At 28.8% G+C, this 20,095-nt stretch overlaps 1 protein-coding gene across 5 annotated transcripts; it reads right to left on the bottom strand.

Annotated features, from left to right (window-relative positions):
- Positions 1–11,734: 11,734 nt before the first annotated feature.
- LOC140826016 (calmodulin-binding protein 60 D-like) lies at positions 11,735–18,683 on the bottom strand. 5 transcript variants are annotated; one of them, XM_073188095.1, is made up of 9 exons: positions 18,431–18,683; positions 18,047–18,170; positions 16,591–16,666; positions 16,046–16,104; positions 14,683–15,176; positions 14,075–14,235; positions 13,766–13,969; positions 12,946–13,183; positions 11,735–12,555 (listed from the first exon to the last, which is right to left on the bottom strand). In XM_073188095.1, exons 2-9 carry the CDS (start codon positions 18,163–18,165, stop codon positions 12,011–12,013), a joined length of 1,896 nt encoding a protein of 631 aa, XP_073044196.1. In that variant the 5' UTR covers positions 18,166–18,170; positions 18,431–18,683; the 3' UTR covers positions 11,735–12,010. The 5 variants fall into 5 exon arrangements, with proteins under 5 accessions (XP_073044196.1, XP_073044200.1, XP_073044199.1 ...); XM_073188099.1 differs by having other exon boundaries at positions 12,946–13,177; XM_073188098.1 differs by having other exon boundaries at positions 18,278–18,647.
- Between the last annotated feature and the right edge of the window lie 1,412 nt (positions 18,684–20,095).

Below are 20,095 nucleotides of genomic sequence, written 5' to 3'. Positions count from 1 at the left end.
CTTTCCAATATGCTTCTGATTTTGACAACTCAACAACTCTTTGTCGTAGTTTGTTATAATATGCATATAACTATTTTGGTATGCTCAACAAGTATCTGATTGTCTTTAACATCTTTTATGTTATTTACAATATTTATCCGGGATCTGACATGCTCGTAGTTTGCTTCTTTATCACGACATTTTTTCGATTTTCTACATTGTTTCTATCTGATAATCTTATTTTTCCGAATTTTTTTTGTTGTTAAATGATTTTTCAGTTTTTGAAAATCATCAACTATAACTCCTAAGAAAAAATGCTTTTACTCGTGATAAGTTTTCACTTGTGACTAAAAGTATGTATAACATATATATTGTTCAACAACATAACCAATGAATAGTGTTGCACATTCTTCAAATATTGTGATATTTGTGATATCATTTTTATATATTTAGTATCAATATTATCAACATATAGCTATAAGGTTAACAAATTTTTTACAACTATTTCTCAATCACTTTGAGAAAAATACTTGAAATCTCTTCAAATGACTATATCTTAGAATTGTGTCCTCATTTAATTTGACGCAATTCAAGAAAGTTATCTTGATCGTCATTTTTTGGAAGCTTTGAAATAATGATTGCGTGCATCATGTCATGAGGATGATATAGTTTCAATATTATTTATTGCGCTTAGAACATAATATTATATTATTCATTGAAACAAAACAAATTTTCTTATATCGAGTTTATATTTTGTTTTATAATATTTTATATCTTGTGGAACGATATACAAAATTAATTATTGTATTTTAAAATCTTGAGAAGAGATACGAATAATGTAATTAAGATATTCATATGAGATATCATTCAAATATATGTCAAAGTATTTGTCTTATTCAATATCTCATCTAATAATATAACCATTTAGATTTCATGAGCATTTTATGATAGTCAAAATTAATTTGATGAAATATTGTAGAATTTTATTTGAATTTCAATATTTGGCTAAGTGAATTTATTTGACGAGGAGTTTTCTATGCTACCATCATATATGTTATGAATTAGCTGGTTAGACACTTTGACTAAAAAAGAGACAATAACAATCTCGTAGTCACCTCGAAATATATCGAGATAATATTGGAGGAAATAAAGTGCAACTGGCTTAATGTCTCAATAAAATACACAGAATTGATATATTATATTGTGTCAACAAAGTTTTAGAATTGTTCTCATACCATTATAAATAGAATGAGAATTATGCACAATTTGTTTTTCATGTATTTTTTTTTCTGAATGAAAAATTTTTTCTTTTTGAAAAACTATTTTATTGAAAAATATTAACATTTTATATGACATCCATATGTCGCACAACCATGAAGTAGCAACATAATCATTACATAGCACTTAACATACACATACAATTCTTCAATTTCTTATTCATTGTGCTTCGTTGAAATTTAAATCTGAATAATTCTTGATCTTAACATTTTGCTTTAAATATGATTTAATATATATGTATATGTTTCATGTTACTTAGTTGGACCTAATTTCAAATATATATAAAAAAAATGTGCTTGAATTATATCATACAGAAATTAGGACATAATATGTAGGACCGAGCGCTTGCTGCTTTACCAAAAGCTATAGCTAGTAGTAATGGTGCAAATCAAATCTTTTAAACCGCGCATCTGCTCAAGCACCACGGTTCGACCGCTTTACCAAGCAGAGACAATTATTGCACCCAACAATCTTCCTCCCAAGAATTGAACTCCTTGCAATCAATGAGAATCGAACCCGTGACCTTGGCTCTGATTTTAATTGTAGGACCGAGCGCTTGTCGCTTTACCAAAAGCTATAGCTAGTAGTAATGGTGCAACTCAAATCTTTTAAACCGCACAGTAGCTCAAGCACCACGGTTCGATCGATATGGTGCAACATGTCTCTTTTTTTTCATCCACTATGTTTGTCTTAACTTTTTTGTTCGAAATTTGACGCATTTCGTAGACTATATGTAAGAAAAAACAAGAAATTATATAATTCACAGAAATCATTTATTATTCTCTTCGTACAACAGAAGACCCAAAATATGTGGCTTTGATTGATGTACTCTCATACTTATTTTTATATAAACAACAAGGCACATCATATAATATCAGAAAAATCAATTGCAGCCAACAATAATAACCAAAACGTATAAAAAAATCATATTGCAAAGAACCTCGATAAGAAAAAAAATGATAACTCAAAGTTTAAAAATAATTTATTTAGTACAATAACAAAGAAATTAAAGTATATACGAGCAATACAAAACATAAATCACTCTCCAATTAAATATTAACTCATATTATTCACAATTTGTATAAATTTTCCAAAAAAAACTTCAAATAAAGAGAAGACGCCTTATTAATGTCATCGTTTTATAGATATTCATTCCACTTCTTTAAAAAAAACACAAATGAAAAATGGTGACTTGAAATCATAATAAAACCATTTAGAAAAGCAGCCGTAAAAATATAATACAAAGTCACACAATTTTTCTTAAACCATAGAAAAATATTATACTATTGACAAAATATATCTAGCAACAACAAAACATGCGTTAACTTGTGATATAATTAAAATTTAGAATAATGCATAACTATTGAATTAGAACAAAATCGCATGCCAAAAATCTACTGGATATTATATATTTTAATAATTTATCCATATTTTTCGTTTATCAGAGGACTCTTAGACCTACCAAATTTTGTAGTTCACCTATTATTTTCATAATAAATAATCTTACAAAAATAATATAAGCAAGAACATAAAAACTCAAATTAAAATGTCTTCTATCAATCTAAGTAAAAAAAAATTGATTAGAGAATATAATAATGTCGTAAAAAAAGTAAATATTGATTTATAGACAGAAGTTTGGAAATATATTTGCCCCAATAAATAAAAAAATATTATCTCTTGATATTCTGATACATAAGGTAGAAACGAAGAAATATTTCAATTTTTTTTAATATTTTGTAAGTCACTTCAAACTAAGTAATCTAAGGAAACAGAAAACATGCATTATGTATTTAAAAATTAAAAAAATATCTCAACAATAAAAAATTGAAAAATAAACATTTTTGTTGGATATTTGATTTTGTTTTTCTTTTCTTTGTGCAAACAAACAAATCACATAAACAATCAAAACACAATTACATGATCAATACAAATGACATATACCAATCAAACATGTTAACGCTAGGGTAAAAAAACTTATCTCATTGCAAGAACACAAAATAATCAAATGAAGCATAAGATTTAGTAATATTTATTTAGCAGCATTTATAAAAAAAAATTGACTAAATAACTTAAAACAGTGTTTGAAATCACTTACAGACAAACATTTCTCTCAATCACATATCTCTATTGACACATAAAGAGTCTGAAAATATTTTTATTCTAAACGGGAGAAAGAAATTTTGTATGACATTAATATTTATTAATAATTTATTTTTATTCAGTCCGACTCATCTCCTTTTGTCTTCCTATTATTATTTGAAAGCAATATATAAATTTAAGTAATTAAAATTAAATTAAATTAATAATTAGTTTGATTGAGTTAAAGACACTATTAATGATCTTATTAAACTAAGATAAAAAATGACTTAAATAACACCATTAACATGACAAATTGTAAAACAAAAAAAATAATATAATAGTAAGCTCACAAATGAAAGTCATATATTTAATAGATTAATTAATAGATAATATATTATTTAGTAATATGTATTTAGCATCATTTATTGAAAATTGATTAAATAACTTAAATGTTTGTAATGAAATCATTTACATACAAACATTTTCTCTCAATCACATATTTTTGTTGATACATAAGTAATCTATATATATCTACCTTCTAAATGGAGAAAAAATGTTTTATATGACCTTAATATTTATTAATAATTTAATTTTATTCAATCACATTCATCTCTATTTGTTTTCTCATTATTACTTTGTTCGTAATATTAACAATTTATTTAAATTTATAACATTATCATAGTGATTTTCTGTGAATTTGATGTCAATGTATATATTAAAGTAAATAATTTTAAATTTAAAAATAAAAATATATTAATGATTATTATTAAATTAATAGATGGAAAAAACAAAAAATAAATATGTATTTATGATAGTGCTTTTATGTGAATTTGATGTCAATGTAAATGAAGGTAAGAATATTTATGTAAATTATTATTATTAAATGAAGATAAGGATATTTATGTAAATTCAAAATTCACATTAATATATATAGATTTGTATATAGATATAGATATAGATTAAAGCTCGACATATAAATTCATAATTTCTTATTTTATGTTTTGTTAAATATAAATTTTTTTGTATTATTTGTAAAAACTAAGATTATGAAAAATATAATTAATACATAAATTGTAAAAATAAGTTCGAAACCTATAAAATTTTTTGTATTATTTGTAAAAAACTAAGATTATGAAAAATATAATTAATACATAAATTGTAAAAATAAGTTCGAAACCTCTATTAACATAATTTTTTGTATTATTTATTTTAATAAAAGAATGTATAACACTATTACTATTATTTGTAAGGTTTTTTCAGAAAACCAATACATTTTATAAATACTATTATTACATATTGATTCGAATCATTAGTTGTTGAACAAATACTTTGATATTATTTGTAGTCATGCCATGAAAGTGAGTGAAAGATTAATAAATAATAATTAGTCAATGAATTAATTATAATTAACTAATTACATAAAAAGAAGACAAAGTGTCATTAGATTACAATTTGAAAAATATAATTAATACATAAATTGTAAAAATAAGTTCGAAACCTCTATTAGCGTAATTTTTTGTATTATTTATTTTAATAAAAGAATTTATAACACTATTACTATTATTTGTAAGGTATTTTCACAAAACCAATTCATTTTATAAATAATATTATTACATATTGATTCGAATCAGTGAGTGAAAGAGTAATAAATAATAATTAGTCAATGAATTAATAATAATTAACTAATTACATAAAAAGAAGATAAAGTGTTATTAGTTTACAATTTTAATGAGGATAATAGAAGAAATTCATAATTCAATTGGTATATTTATATAGTCAATGAATTAATAATAATTAACTAATAATTAACTAATTACATAAAAGGAAGATAAAGTGTCATTAGTTTACAATTTTAATGAGGGTAATAAAGGAAATTCACAATTCAATTGGTATATTTATATAGATACTAGAAAAATGCACGTGCGTTGCACGTGAGAACATAAACTGCTGAAGATATATATGAAATTTTGATCATATATAAACGAATTAAAACATGGCTAATAGCATTTATCAATTGAAACAAACCAAGCAACAAAAAATAAAAAATCATAACCATAGACGTTATATTATTTGGAGAAGTTATCTTATCCACTTGACACACTTTTCAATATGCTTCTTGGTTTATTTTGACAACTCAACAACTCTTTGTCGTAGTTTGTTATAATATATATGCATATAACCATTTTGGTATACTCAACAAGTATCTGACCGTTTTTAACATCTATTATGTTATTTACAATCATCATCTGAGATCTGACATGCTCGTAGTTTGCTTCCTTATCACGGTATTTTTTCGGTTTTCTACATTGTTTTTATCTGATAATCTTATTTTTCCGACTATTTGTTTTGTTGTTAAATGATTTTTCAGTTTTTGAAAATCAATTATAACTCTTAAGAAAACATGCTTTAAGTCGTGATAGATTTTCACTTGTGACTAAAAGTATGCATAATCTATATATTCTTCAACAACATAATCAATGAATAGTGTTGCACCTTCTTCAAACATTGTGATATTTGTGATATCATTTTTATATATTTAGTATCAATATTGTCAACATATAGCTATAAGGTTAATAAATTTTTAACAACTATTTCAATATTTCTCAATCACTGTGATAAAAAATACTTGAAATTCTCTTCAAATGACTATATCTTAGAATTGTGTCCTCGTTTAATTTGACGCAATTTAGGAAAGTCATCGCGTTCGTCATTTTTTTGAAAGCTTTAGAACAATGATTCTGTGCATCATGTCATAAGGATGATATAGTTTCAATCTAATTTGTTGTGTCTAAAACATAATATCATATTATTCATTGAAACAAAACAAATTTTCTTCTATTGAGTTTGCATTTTGTTTTATAATATTTTATATCTTATGGAACGACATACAAAACTAATAATTGTATTTTAAAAACGTTGAGAAAAGATACGAATAACGTAATTAAGATATGCGTATGAGATATCATTCAAATAAATGTCAAAGTATTTGTCTTATTCAATATCTCATCTAATAATACAACTGTTTATATTTCATAAGCATTTTATGATAGTCAAAATTAATTTTATGAAATTTTGTAGAATTCTATTTGAATTTCAATATTTGGCTAAGTGAATTTATTTGGCGAGGAGTTTTCTATGCTAACATCGTATATCTTATGAATTAATTGGTTAGACACTATGACTAAAAAAGAGACAAAAATAACTTTTTAGCCACTTGGAAATATATCAAGATAATATTGGAAAAAATAAAATGAAATGGCTCAAATGTCTCAATAAAATGCACAAAATTGATTTATTGTGTCCACAACGCTTTAGAATTATTCTCATACCATTATAAATAGAATGAGAATTATGCACATTTTGTTTTTCATGTATTTTTTTTCTGACTGAAGAATTTTTTTCTTTTTGAAAAACTATTTTTGAAATATTGACATTTTATATGGCATCCATATGTCGCAAACCATGAAGTAGAACCATAATCACTATATACCACTTAACGTACATATATAATTCTTCAATTTCTTTTTCATTGTGCTTCATTGAAATTTAAATCTGAATCATTCTTGATCTTAACATTTTGCTTTAAATACGATTTAATATATATGTATATGTTTCATGTTGCTTATTTAGACCTAATTTCAAATATCTATAAAAAATGTTCTTGAATTATATCATACAGAAATTAGGACATATTAATACGTAACATTATTTTTTATTTAACGTGTCTTTTTTCATCCACTATATTTGTCTTAACTTTTTTGTTCAAAGTTTGACGCATTTCGTAGACTATATGTATGAAGAACCAATAAATTATATATTTCACAGAAGCCATCTATTATCCTCTTCGTAGAACAGAAGACCCAAAATACGTGGCTTTGATTGGTGTACTCTCATACTTATTTTCATATAAACACAAGTCACATCATATAATATCAGAAAAATCAATTACCACCAACAATATTAACAAAAATGAATAAAAAATCATAACACAAACAAACTCGATAAGAGAAAAATGATAACTCAAAGTTTAAAATAATTTATTTAGTACAATAACACAGAAATGAAAGTATATACGAGCAACAAAAGCACAAATCACTCTCAAATTAAATATTAGCTCATATTATTCACAATTTGTATAAATTTTCCAATATTTTTTTCAAATAAAGAGAATGCGCCTTATTAACGTCATTATTTCATAGATATTCCACATCTTTTAAAAAAAAACACACACACACCAAGGAAAAAATGGTGCATCGGAATCATCATGAAAAAATCCTTCAATAAAATCATTAAAAAAATAGTCGTAAAAATATAATATAAAGTCACACAATTTTTCTTAAACCAAAGAAAAATATTAGACCGTTGAGAAAATATATCTAGCAACAACAAAGCATGTGTTAACTGGTGATATAATTAAAATTTAGAATCATGCAAAATCATTGAATTAGAACAAAATCGCATGCAAAAAATCTACTGGATATTATATCTTTTAACAATTTATCCATGTTTGTCGTCCACAAGAGAACTCCTAAACGTACCGAAATTTTTTAGTCCACCTATTATTTTCACAATAAATATTACTACAAAAATAATATAAGCAAGCACATAAAAACTCAAATCCAAATACTTTCTATCAATCTAAATACAAAAAATTTGAATAGAGAATACAATAATGTCGTAAAAAAAATTAAATATTGATTTATAGACAGGATTCTGGAAAATATTTGCCTCAATAAATAAAAAATATTATCTCTTGATATTATGATACATAAGATAAAAATAAAAAAATATTTCGGCATTTTTAATATTTTCTAAGTCACTTTAAACTAAGTAATCTAAGCAAACAAAAAACATACATTATGTGTTTAAAAATTAACAAAATACCTCAACAATAAAAAATTGAAAAATAACCATTTTAGTGGGATATGTGATTTTGTTTTCTGTTTTTTTCGACAAACAAACAAATCACATAAGCAGTCCAAACACAACATGATCAATACAAATGACATATAACAATAAAGCATGATAACGCTAGGGTAAAAAAATCCTCGCATTGCAAGAACACAAAATGATCAAATGGATCATATTATTTAATAATATTTATTTAGCAGCATTTATAAAAAAAATTGACTAAATAGCTTAGAAACAGTGTTTGAAATCACTTACATTAAATAATTTCTCTCAATCAGGTATATCTATTGACACATAAAGAGTCTGAGAATATATTTATTCTAAATGAGAGAAAGAAGTTTTATATGACCTTAATATTTATTAATAATTTATTTTTATTCAATCCGACCCACCTTATATCGTCTTCCCATTATTACCAATCATTAATATGGCATCCATGAATTTGACAGCAATGTATAAATTTAAGTAACTAAAATTAAACTTAAAAGTAAATTAAAATAATAATTAGTTTGATTGAGTTAAATACACTATTAATGATCCTATTAAACTAACATAAAAAAGATTTAAATAACATCATTAACATGACAAATTGTAAAACAAAAATAGTAAAATAGTAAGCTCACAAAATTAATTCATATATCTAACAGATTAATAGATAATATATTATTTTGTAATATTTATTTAGCATCATATATCGAAAATTGACTAAATAGCTTAAATGTTTACATTTAAATCACTTACATATAAATATTTTTTCTCAATCATGTATCTCTTTTGATACATAAGTAGTCTAAAAATATCTATATTCTAAATGGAAAAAAAATGTTTTATATGATCTTAATATTTATTAATAATTTAATTTTATTCAATCACACGCATCTCCATTCGTCTTCTCATTATTACCTTAATGTTCGTAATATTAAAAATTTATTTAATTTATAACATTATGATAGTGCTTTTCTATCAATTTAATGTCAATGTAAAATATATTAAAGTAATTAATTTTAAATTTAAAAGAAAATTAAAATTACAATAATAAATAGTTTGATTGAGTTAAACACTCTATTAATAATCATATTAAACTAACATAGAATTAATTTAAAGAACCTCATGAACATGAAAAATTGTAAACAAACAAAATGATAAAATAGTAAGTTAAAAATAAAAGTCATATATTTATAATATTTATTTATTATTTATTATTTATAATATTAATATATGTTAGTAATTTTAGCAATTTTTTTAAATGTATAACATTACGATAAGGATTTTCCATGAGTTTGACGGAAATGTGTAAAATTAATTAAATTAAATTCGAAAGTAAAATCAAATCATATATTTATTATAGTAATTAAACCAACATATAAAATGACTTAAAGAACATCATTAAAATGATAAATTGGAAAACAAATTATAAAATGGTAAAATAGTAAGCTCACAATTTAAACTCATATATTTATAATAGTATTAGATTTTTTAAATGTATAACATTATGATAAGGATTTTCCATGAGTTTGACGGAAATGTATAAAATTAGATAATTAAAATAAATTTGAAAGTAAAATCAAAATAATAATTAATTAAATTAAATTTGAAAGTAAAATCAAAATAATAATTATCTTGTTTGAGTTAAGTACACTACTAATGACTATATTAAACCAACATAGAAAATGACTTAAAGAACCTCATGAACATTATAAATTGTAAAACAAATAAAATGGTAAAATAGCAAGCTCAAAATAATAATTTTCTTGTTTGATTTTAGTACATTATTAATGACTATATTATAAACCAACATAGAAAATGACTTAAAGAACCTCACTGAAATGATAACTTATAAAACAAATAAAATGGTAAAATAGTAAGCTCACAATTTAACTCATATATTTATAATAGTATTAGATTTTTTTAAATATATAACATTATGATAAGGATTTTTCATGAGTTTGACGGAAATGTATAAAATCATGCAATTAAATTAAATTTGAAAGTAAAATCAAAATAATAATTAATTAAATTAAATTTGAAAGTAAAATCTAAATAATAATTATCTTGTTTGAGTTAAGTACATATTAATGACTATATTAAACCAACATAGAAAATGACTTAAAGAACCTCATTAATATGATAAATTGTAAAATAAATAAAAAGGTAAAATAGTAAGTTCAAAATAATTATCTTATTTGAGTTACTCATAGATTTATAATAAATATTATAGTATTTGATATGCATAAAAGTGAGTGAAACAATTTTAATGAGAAAAATTAATGAGGACAATTGAGTAAAATCACAATTCAATTCGTATATTTATATAGATATAGATATAGATTAGATTAGATTAAGCGCTCTTTGATTCATGCATGATATATCTTGATACCACATATATTAAGATCTTGAAATTCTTATAATATAATCCATATGAATGTCTCAAAATACGGTCGGAAAAGAAGGATATCCATGAAAGCTAGCCAACATCGGTGGCACAACGTTGCTGCATTTCATTTAAACTTTATAAACTCTCATGAATTTTCCATCCGTGAGGGGGTAGAGTTGCGGACAGCTAGCTAGCACTAGATAAGCACAGAATAATATTAAGTATACTGTGTACAAACATGTGTCAGTGGAATTGAAATTGGATTCATCACCACCATTGATGGCCTTTTGTTTAATGCTCCGAAACGAATGTGAGCTGTTACCAGATGGATATACACACACAATATGTATACATATTGATGCAATTAAAGGAAAACTTGCAAGGAGTGCATGGGTAATTGGGAACTTTTGTTGTAAGTTTCTGCCGATGCTGACTGCTTCTTTTTGTCCAAACATCGGATCTGATGTCATGTGATATGCTTTGGACATGCACTCAACTTAGGAATTATATATTTACTATATTCTCACCTCTCGAAATTTTAAATGAAGATAGAAGCTTCATTTTCTCAAAAAATGTAAACAAGAATCGAAAGGATCAGAGATTTTTGGTTATATTTTTAGTATGTTTGAGAAACATTTTTTAAGATGAATTGAGAAATCTAAACCATGTTCTACGTTAGAAATTTTCCAGGAAAAAATTTCTAACGTCGAATTTGATATCTTGTATATAAAACGTAATAATAGAAATGACTTTTCAGAGTGACACAAGATTGAGTGTTAAAATAATTAATTTTGGGAAAAAAATCTAAATATTGAAGGTATGTTTATTTGTCTGGGACATGAAAACATTTCGAGGAAAAGTAAACGTACACTTAGATTCGCAAAGATCTTTTGTTTTTCTTTTTACCTCAAGAGGTATACATACACAAATAAGTGTTTCATTCATAAAATGTTGCACTATACATCAAGCACAAGAGCTAGTTGTCACGGCGTTGGTTTCCTCACGCAGAATGAACAAGTACAAAATATCGAAAATTTGAAGAGGGGGGGGGTCGTGGAGGCGGAAAGACAAACATTGAAACAGATCTAGTTCTGATGGGCGGATAGACAAACATTGAAACAGATCTAGTTCTGATAATCAAGTAGATTGTACAACCACCTTCAGAAGAAATATTGTCAATGACACTGAAATCCTAAGCAAAAGAAAAGCAAGTCACACGTCAATGATACGAATTCAGAATAAAGATAAAAAGGTGCGAGTACAAACCAAGTTAACAATTAGTTTTATCAGTAAATAACTTACTGTACAGGTGACTGACTTTACATGAAATCTTGAGTGTCAGATGAAACAAAGCCAGAGCGATTGCGTTTTCCATTTTCGGAATGAAATCTATTCATCTTCTAACTCTACAATCTGTGCTCTCCTTTCAGCTGCTTTCTTCCTGATAAAGATGCCCCACCTCATCGCAGCCTTGATCTTCAGCCAACCCACAAATGCCTTACCAGAACCAGAACGTTGTCGATCCTCACTATAACTGAAGCTAGTGGATGGAGATGAGGTGTAAGGAGGGAAACTGTATCCATCTTCATTCGCATTTATAGAGGCATTGCCTCCAATGTTGAAAAGACGAATCAAATCCTGCATTTCTTCATTCTCGAGCAGTTCATGGCTCTTTAAACGAATTTCATCTTCTGACAAGAAATCATCGACCCCTTTTTCTCGGTTACTGGACCAGTCTTCGAAAGGATTAATATTGGCTTGGAAGGATGACTGAGGAGGGCCAAGGGCAAGCCCAGCCCGATCACCATATGTGGCGCTTTGGATTTGGTTCGAAAGATTAAGTGGCTGGTTGTGCTGAGTGAAGGAGCCTGAAACAAAATTGGAGCGGGAACTGGGAGGATATTTGGCAGTCATGTTGTCATTGTAACTGGAACCTGTATTGATTTCCATTAAATCGAACACAAAGTGAATAACTGTATAACAATACGAACTTACAAATTTTACCTACTCTAGCCACATAATTCTTGTCTTAATAAAGCAGGTTATTTTTGGCAATAAAACAGCCAACAATATTATTGATCAACTCAAAATTTCATTCATATAGAAAAAAAGGGCAGAACAGTAATTAAGCTACTTGTTGAGGAAAGAGAAACGGAACATGCAAGTGAGATGCAAGCCTTCGGATTGTAATCAAATTACAATAAAAAGGGATCAACAATGACAAAATTCAAATGCGGTTGTCCATAAACATATTATTTGAATCATGGTGGCATGGTTAATTATCAACAGCAAGTAAGAGAGAAGGGCTTCTGTATGACGCCAACCTGCAACCAGCATGCTTGGATCCACTAATGAAGGTTCAGAAAGAACTGATACTGGCATTCTTTGTGGTGGAAGCTGTCCATTTAAAGAATTTGGATAATGGACTGGGCCCAAAGGAAGATCATTTCGGGATGTGCTTGACTGCTTGATTTGCTTGAAGTTCAGCATGGATTTTCCATCATACTCAACAACTTGATTCCAATTATCGTATGCTTTCTTCACCCAGCTGTCCACCTGTACCTACAGGTATGATAAGATTAAAAAATTGCATAGATAAAATCATCCATTCATGGGAATTGAAGGATTCTTTTTGCAAATAAATTACTCTGCAGTCTTTCGCTTTAGAATCCAAAGTGAATAAGATATTCAACAATAGCAAAAGTACTTTCCAAATCAACATGCTCATAAAACTCGAAGTCTGGAGGACAAACAAAACATGATGATTTCCTGAGAAACTATCAAATGCACAGAGAAATAGAATGTAGTCATGTTCCATGAATACCAGAAAAGGACGGTACATTCCAATATTTTTAACTATATGTTCACTTCAAAGAGGCAAACCACAAGTCGTAGTTCAGATACCAACAAAACTGAATTCAAAATCAATTTACCAAATGCAATAAAAACTAAATGGAAGTTAGAATAACAAAATAATACAATCACAACCGCATACGAGTCGTCATTATGCAGCATGAAGGATTTCAACAACCAATTAACAAAATAGAAGCAATAAATATCTGGCTAAGGATATTTTTTAAGCTCGTGAATAGCCAAAAAAAAAAGCTCATAAAAAAACATCAACTTGTAAGAAAGTTGACAAACCTTCTGGCTGTCAGAAAGTGAATCCGCCGGATAATATTGATCATCTGTTATGAGACCACTCAGCTCGAAGATATTGTTAAAAACAACACCTGTACTTCTTGCATCATAAGGATAGTATACATATAGCTTTCCACTCAAGACACAAGTCTTTGCATGCTCTTGAAGGGCATCCCACATCTTATTGGACATACCACTACCAAGTATCTGCCAAAACCAAATTTTCAATCCAGCTCACAGAAAAGTAATTTTTTTTGGAGTTTGGACTTATACAGAAAAGTAATTTCTAATAAAGTAACTACAAATACTTACATTCCTCAACTTCTGGGAGTCCCTGACCACAAGCCGAAGGAAGTCCTCCACAGTAAATATCCCCTCATTATTAAGCCTCTTGTGGAATGATCCGTCCTTCCCAATCTTCTCCAATCTCCATACCTCATCATTCAAAGCAGGAGGGTAGTGTTTCTTGTACACTATCAAGAGAAGAGGACACTTCCATAAATATTCAAATACAGTGAGCCAACACATGACATAGTCAAGCCAACTATGGCCTCAAAACATGCACATGATTCAATAAGTGTATGTAAAGCATAAGACAGAAAACACGCAGCTTGAATATTTTGGACTTGTATCGACAGATTCACGGATATCCAGAAAATGGTTATAGTGATATAGTTATTAACATTGACTTGAAATACATATTGATACATGATTTTGAAAAGCTACAGGTAATTTACCCTCCACATAACTTGTTTATGCTTGTCCGCCTTTTCTTTCTCTGTGCGTTAATAATTATGTAACTTTCCTTTTCCTAACATGACATCATCTTTCTTATTATTTCCTTTTCCATGTCTGTATCTTACCATATCAATGTCGATATTCTACAATATTAGTTGAAAACAGAAATTAAATTTCTTTACATTCTCCTCGGTGATCCTTAACAGTAAAAGCTTCCGTCTTTGCCTCCCGGATGCGAATGCCCTCGCAATATCCTGATGCAACCTTCAAGCCAAGTCTGAACTTCCTGCTTCTTATCCAACTTGAATTATCAGTAAATGTGAGATCTCCAAGAGTTCCAACACCTTCCTTGAGGGTGACCTGCAAATCCCCAGTCAATAGAGGTCTCTTTCCCTCACGCTCTTTCACAATATGACTTTCAAACTCTTCCTCATTCCAATCCTCGTTATCTTCATTATTGAAGTCACCTTCCAGAGTAACTATGTCCAGCTTCACAGAAGATTCAGGTCCAGATGTCTCAACATGGCCGGTGTTATGATCAATTAGAACAACATGGATGGCAGCACCCTGCTCTCCTTCTACTTTACCCCCTGTGAACAGCGGGAGAGAAAGCCTGGACTTAAAGTGAAGCTGTAAGTTTCTTCCATCTGGCCCTTCAATTCGTTTCGGTGATGACCTGAACTCTCAATTTCTTAGGAATAACTTCTACAATAAATGAATCTTGTGTACTGTATTCAAATAAACTACAGGTCAAAGCAAACAAGGCCAGAAAATAACCATAAGTGCTCTCTTTACATTTCTAGTCTAATTTGATCGGCAAAATTATTACCTTCTTTTGTTACACTGCATGTGATAAAAAATTTACTGAATTTTTCAAATGACAGAATTAACTACATGACTGATTTCCCAATGCACATATAGAAGGAAACCAGCAAAAGCTAGTAAAATTCCTGAACATTATCCAATTTTAAAAGTTTCTGTTTGCTAAGTTGGAAAAAGAAAGATGTCACTAATGAGAAAAGCCAAAATAGTCCAATATTTTCACTCTGAACTTGTCTTATAAGTAAAATTTGATTAAAAAGCTAAGAGAGTAGTGTCATAAAAAAAAAGTTATGATTACGTAACTGACACCGCCACTTGAGTTCCTATGCATGACAATAATGTAAGTTTCTATAGTGGGCAATACACTAATTTGCAGAAAGGGGTGAAGGATGAGTTTTAGAAACGAGTGCCCAACACACTAACTGGATGAGTTTTAGAAACAGCAGCACTCGTGAATAACAAATAATTATATTAATCAAAAGGTACTTTGCATGCTTAATTTACGAGTATGAAAGAAGTATAGTTTGTAGAGCATAAATACAATGGACTATAAATTACCAAAGAAGCCACTGTCAGATTTTTAAAAAGTGTAAACCATTTGTCAATGGATTCCATTAGACTTAATAGCATATGCAAAAATAAATCAGTAAAGAATCAGATGTTTTTTGAAACACAAATAAGCAGTTGAATTTCATGGGTGACTTGTGAAACAAAATGACTAACCTTCCTTCAATTCTTGCAGGGCCCATCTTGGCCAATGCTCGTTCAATTTCTTCACTAACCTGTCAATGACAAACTTGTGGATAACGCAAAGCTTTCTCATAAACACATCAACACTGATAGAATGTCAACAAGATGAAGGTGACTGTCATGCAACAAAGATTAGTTTGAATGAAGATTTGCTTCATGGACATACGTAGTAGGGGTGTCCCAGACACTGACTAAAGAAAGTGAAACAACTATTTGCACAATTGTGAGAGTTGGGACCTTAATCACAAGTTCATGAAAATATATGAAATCTTGCTTCATGATTATAGAAAGAAAAGGAGAGGAGGTGAAGCTTCATATGGTGGTTCCAAGTAAAAATTCCCCGAGGACTGTGAATCCTCAATATCACAAAGAAACAAAAGATCGTCTAATCAAACAAAATCAAAGGAAAGAGGTGAAATATTTCATTTAGTACATTATTTGAACTTATAAATAAAATTCATGTCAGAAAACAGAAAAATGCCAATGTCATGAGAGAAATAAAAAGGCTTATATTTTACCACTCTCCGGAGAATGGGTTCCAAGGATGAGCAAAGCTTCTGGAGACTATCCACTTTAAGAGCTTCCACAATAACACTGTATAACACACATTGTAAAGTAAATAGCCATTCCTTACAGGCTCAAGCAAATAAAATTAATAGAACATGCAAAGAAATGAAAAATAAATTTCATATTAATAAAAATTAAAAAGATAGAGGACCGAGATCAAAAGAAGCGCATTAAAAATAGGAAGAAGAAGTATATCATGAAAAGCACATTTCAACAGCTCTCATACAACAAGGAAACAAAACGCAAGAAACTGATAGTGATATACAATAGACAACATCTTCACTCTTGAAATTCCAGTTTACAACCCCTATGCTTATGCACTAAACTACATTCACTCAAGTTCACGTCTCAGTTTATAAAGTTGATGCAATAAATGTGGAGATGCTGAATCCATCGTGAATGCAATGTCATGAACATGGAATTTAGCTAACAGGCTAATGAATTTTTGTATAAGATCAGTGTTCTAAATGACGGTCGAGGTGACCGCCTAGGCGAGAGGCGTCCGATGACCGCACCTCCTTTGACTTAGAAGATTCTGTAGGCGGTCGAACATGAGCCGGCGCGGGCGAGGCGGCATTATTTTTTAATAAAACCCTAATGATAAAACATTTTCTCCTCCAAAAGTCAAAACATTGATAGGCCCATCATCCCGCCTCCTACAACCTCGAACCGCCCGCCGCCGCCGCCGCCGCCGCCGCCGCAGCAAACAGCCCACTGTCGCAGCAAAGACTCCCAGTTTGGTAATATCAAATGAATGTTTGGTAATTATTTTACAGTCAACTGATAATCATATGAATGTTTGGTAATATAGTAATATAATTATGTATAAAAATATTTTTTTAAAAAAAAAATCAACCGCCTAGGCGGTCACTGACCGCCAGCCACCGCCTAACGCCATTTACAACAATGTACATGATCATTTCATAGTTTTTTCAGTTATAAATTTAGTGATATGTAATCAAACTATTATCAAATATTTATATTCTAGTTCTTTATTATTCTTTAAAGAATTTCACTTGGATAAAGCGTGTGCCTTGCAAAAAGCTTATTGCCTAGCTCTATGACATCCAAGTGTCTCACTACACCACAAAGAACTGAAGGATAGATTTTTTGAGAGAAAAAACTTTGCACAAAAGGAACAAAAGCTTTCTAAAAATAAAAAATTATATTTCTCTAGTTTCCTTGGGAATTCGTAGCATGATAATCTTCCAGATAATAAAAATTAGCTCCACTCAAAACCCCAAATTTCACCAAAAAAACATTCAATTTTATCTCCCCTTCTTTGTTCACATAAACAAGGAACCGATTTCTCGAACTTTTCATTAAATCCATGTATACAATCAAGAATTAAGGATTCCCTTACAACAACACAACCAAAGTTAAGAACAAAATGAGCAGTGCCGTTACCTAGCTAAAGCAGGCCTTTTCCTGTTAGGCTCCTGCTCTTCATCGTCACCACCGCCTTCCAAACTCCTTTTTCCTCTCGCTTTCATCGAATTAGTTCTCTCCATATACCTCGTCTGCATTTTCACTTCAAATCGCCCCAAACAACATAACAAAAATAAATCAACCCTAAGCTCGCAAGACAAAATCAATTCAATAAATTTTCAAACCAAGTCAAACAGATCTCAGTTTTACCCAAGAATCACAAACCCACCTTGATTTTCACTCAAAGATCAAGATCCCTAAGTGTAAAATCGTCCAACGATGCAAATACTAATGCGATTGATTACCTGATGGGCGGAAGAGCTTCCAAGGTAAAACAGAAAGTGGACAGAGTTCATTTGGTACCTTTTATCAACGGGATTTGTTCAGTATGTGATTGTGCGGAGAGACTTAGGATGATGCGCAGAGCGCAAAGTTGAAGGAAATCGAATTGAATACGAAGGAAGAATTTGAGATCTTCTTGCGTTCTCTTTTCGCTGTCGACACACTGCGGCTCAGTTCTGGACTGCAGTGGTTGGTTTTGATACGGATTTATTTTTTTCTCCTTTTTCAGAGCTTATTATTTTTCATATGGATTTTGTAGGTAAAAATGTTGGATAAAAATACTAACATTATTATTATAACATTAAGCTTGTATCATATTGCTTGCTTGACATTTATATGACATAAATTTTTGAGATATATATTCAATTAGATACAACAATATTAATATTTATGTTTAAAATAATAATTTTATTATATATATATATAGATGGATTTTAAATGTATCTTAGACAAATATTTTTCATAAAATATTATTTATTATAAAAATAAAGTATAATTCATATCTTCCGATAGAGAGTTTTCTCATATATTTTCATCGAACATATAAATATTATCATGTCTAATTTTATGATGTCCAGAATTCTGATAACATCTTCCATTTCAAAGTATTAGAGATGTAAACGAACTGAATTGAGTTGAATATTAATAAAACTTTAATGTTTAAATTCGACTCAAATTAAGTATATTTGAGTTCGATATTGATTCGAAGCTCGAAAAATTTAAATTTCTTTGTTTGAATTCGGCTCGAAATGAAGTTCGAGTTCTTGTTCAACTTAATAAGTCCGAATTTATTAGCTAGCTATTCAAATAATTGTAAAGTTAAAGAATAAAGGTTCGAAAACTCGAAACATCGTAAAGACTCAAAATTTATATATAATAGTATTATATTAATAAAATATTAAAACTCGTGAGCAGCTTGCGTACTATCAAACAAAATAATTTTGACTCGAGTTCGACTCGAAAAAATTCGAACATCCTCGAGTTCAATAAGTTAGAATACAAATTAAATATTTATCGAACCGGTTCAAAAACTCGTGAACCGACTCGATTCGTTACAACCTTATATGCCATACGGAACAATTATAAACTTTGATAAATTAAATTACACTAATAGATCAATTTTCAAATCAAATCAAGATCTGGTCCCCTTATTGTTGTTTGGTGTCATATTGTCCTATTCAATTGAGAGAAAAAATCTCGAGAAAAATTGTCGAAGTAATTATATGGGATTCTTTCAATATATTATCGAGGCGTTCATCATAAGTTTTGAAATAACTTTGATTTTATAAAACGATAATAAATATACGAATAAAATAAGTAACTCGAGATCAAGTTTTGAGCCATATCTCGGTGGGGATGAGAGCTGATCAAAAGATATACGCACACCAATCAAGTCAAAAATCGAGAGCTTGACTATTATTTATTATATTACAAGTTGAAGTTTTTCTAGTTATACATATCACAAAAAAATTTATATTAATCCATATTTTAATAACGAATTTTGTAGGCTTATCCTCTTTTGCAAATATGCAATCAACACAAGGAGAATTGAAATCAAAATACTAGCATTTTAAATGGCACATGCCTGAGAAAGCTTATGACAACCAGTTTGGACTACGTAAATCATCTACGAGTATCCCAATATTTGGTGTATATACCTTAATAAATGCGGGGCTTTTCACGTGC

Source organism: Primulina eburnea, chromosome 3, assembly GCF_022965805.1.
Source record: "Primulina eburnea isolate SZY01 chromosome 3, ASM2296580v1, whole genome shotgun sequence".
NCBI classification, from domain to species: domain Eukaryota; kingdom Viridiplantae; phylum Streptophyta; class Magnoliopsida; order Lamiales; family Gesneriaceae; genus Primulina; species Primulina eburnea.
This window is presented reverse-complemented; position numbering and strand designations above follow the sequence as displayed.

Bases quoted from the DNA above. Each gene is read 5' to 3' on its own strand.
- LOC140826016 (XM_073188095.1), bottom strand. From the start codon at position 18,165: ATGCAGACGAGGTATATGGAGAGAACTAATTCGATGAAAGCGAGAGGA. The intron at 16,105-16,590 runs GTAAAATATAAG...TGTCATTGACAG, and splicing joins AACCCATTCTCCGGAGAGTG to GTTAGTGAAGAAATTGAACG. The intron at 15,177-16,045 runs GTTAGTCATTTT...TTGAGAGTTCAG, and splicing joins CCTGCAAGAATTGAAGGAAG to GTCATCACCGAAACGAATTG.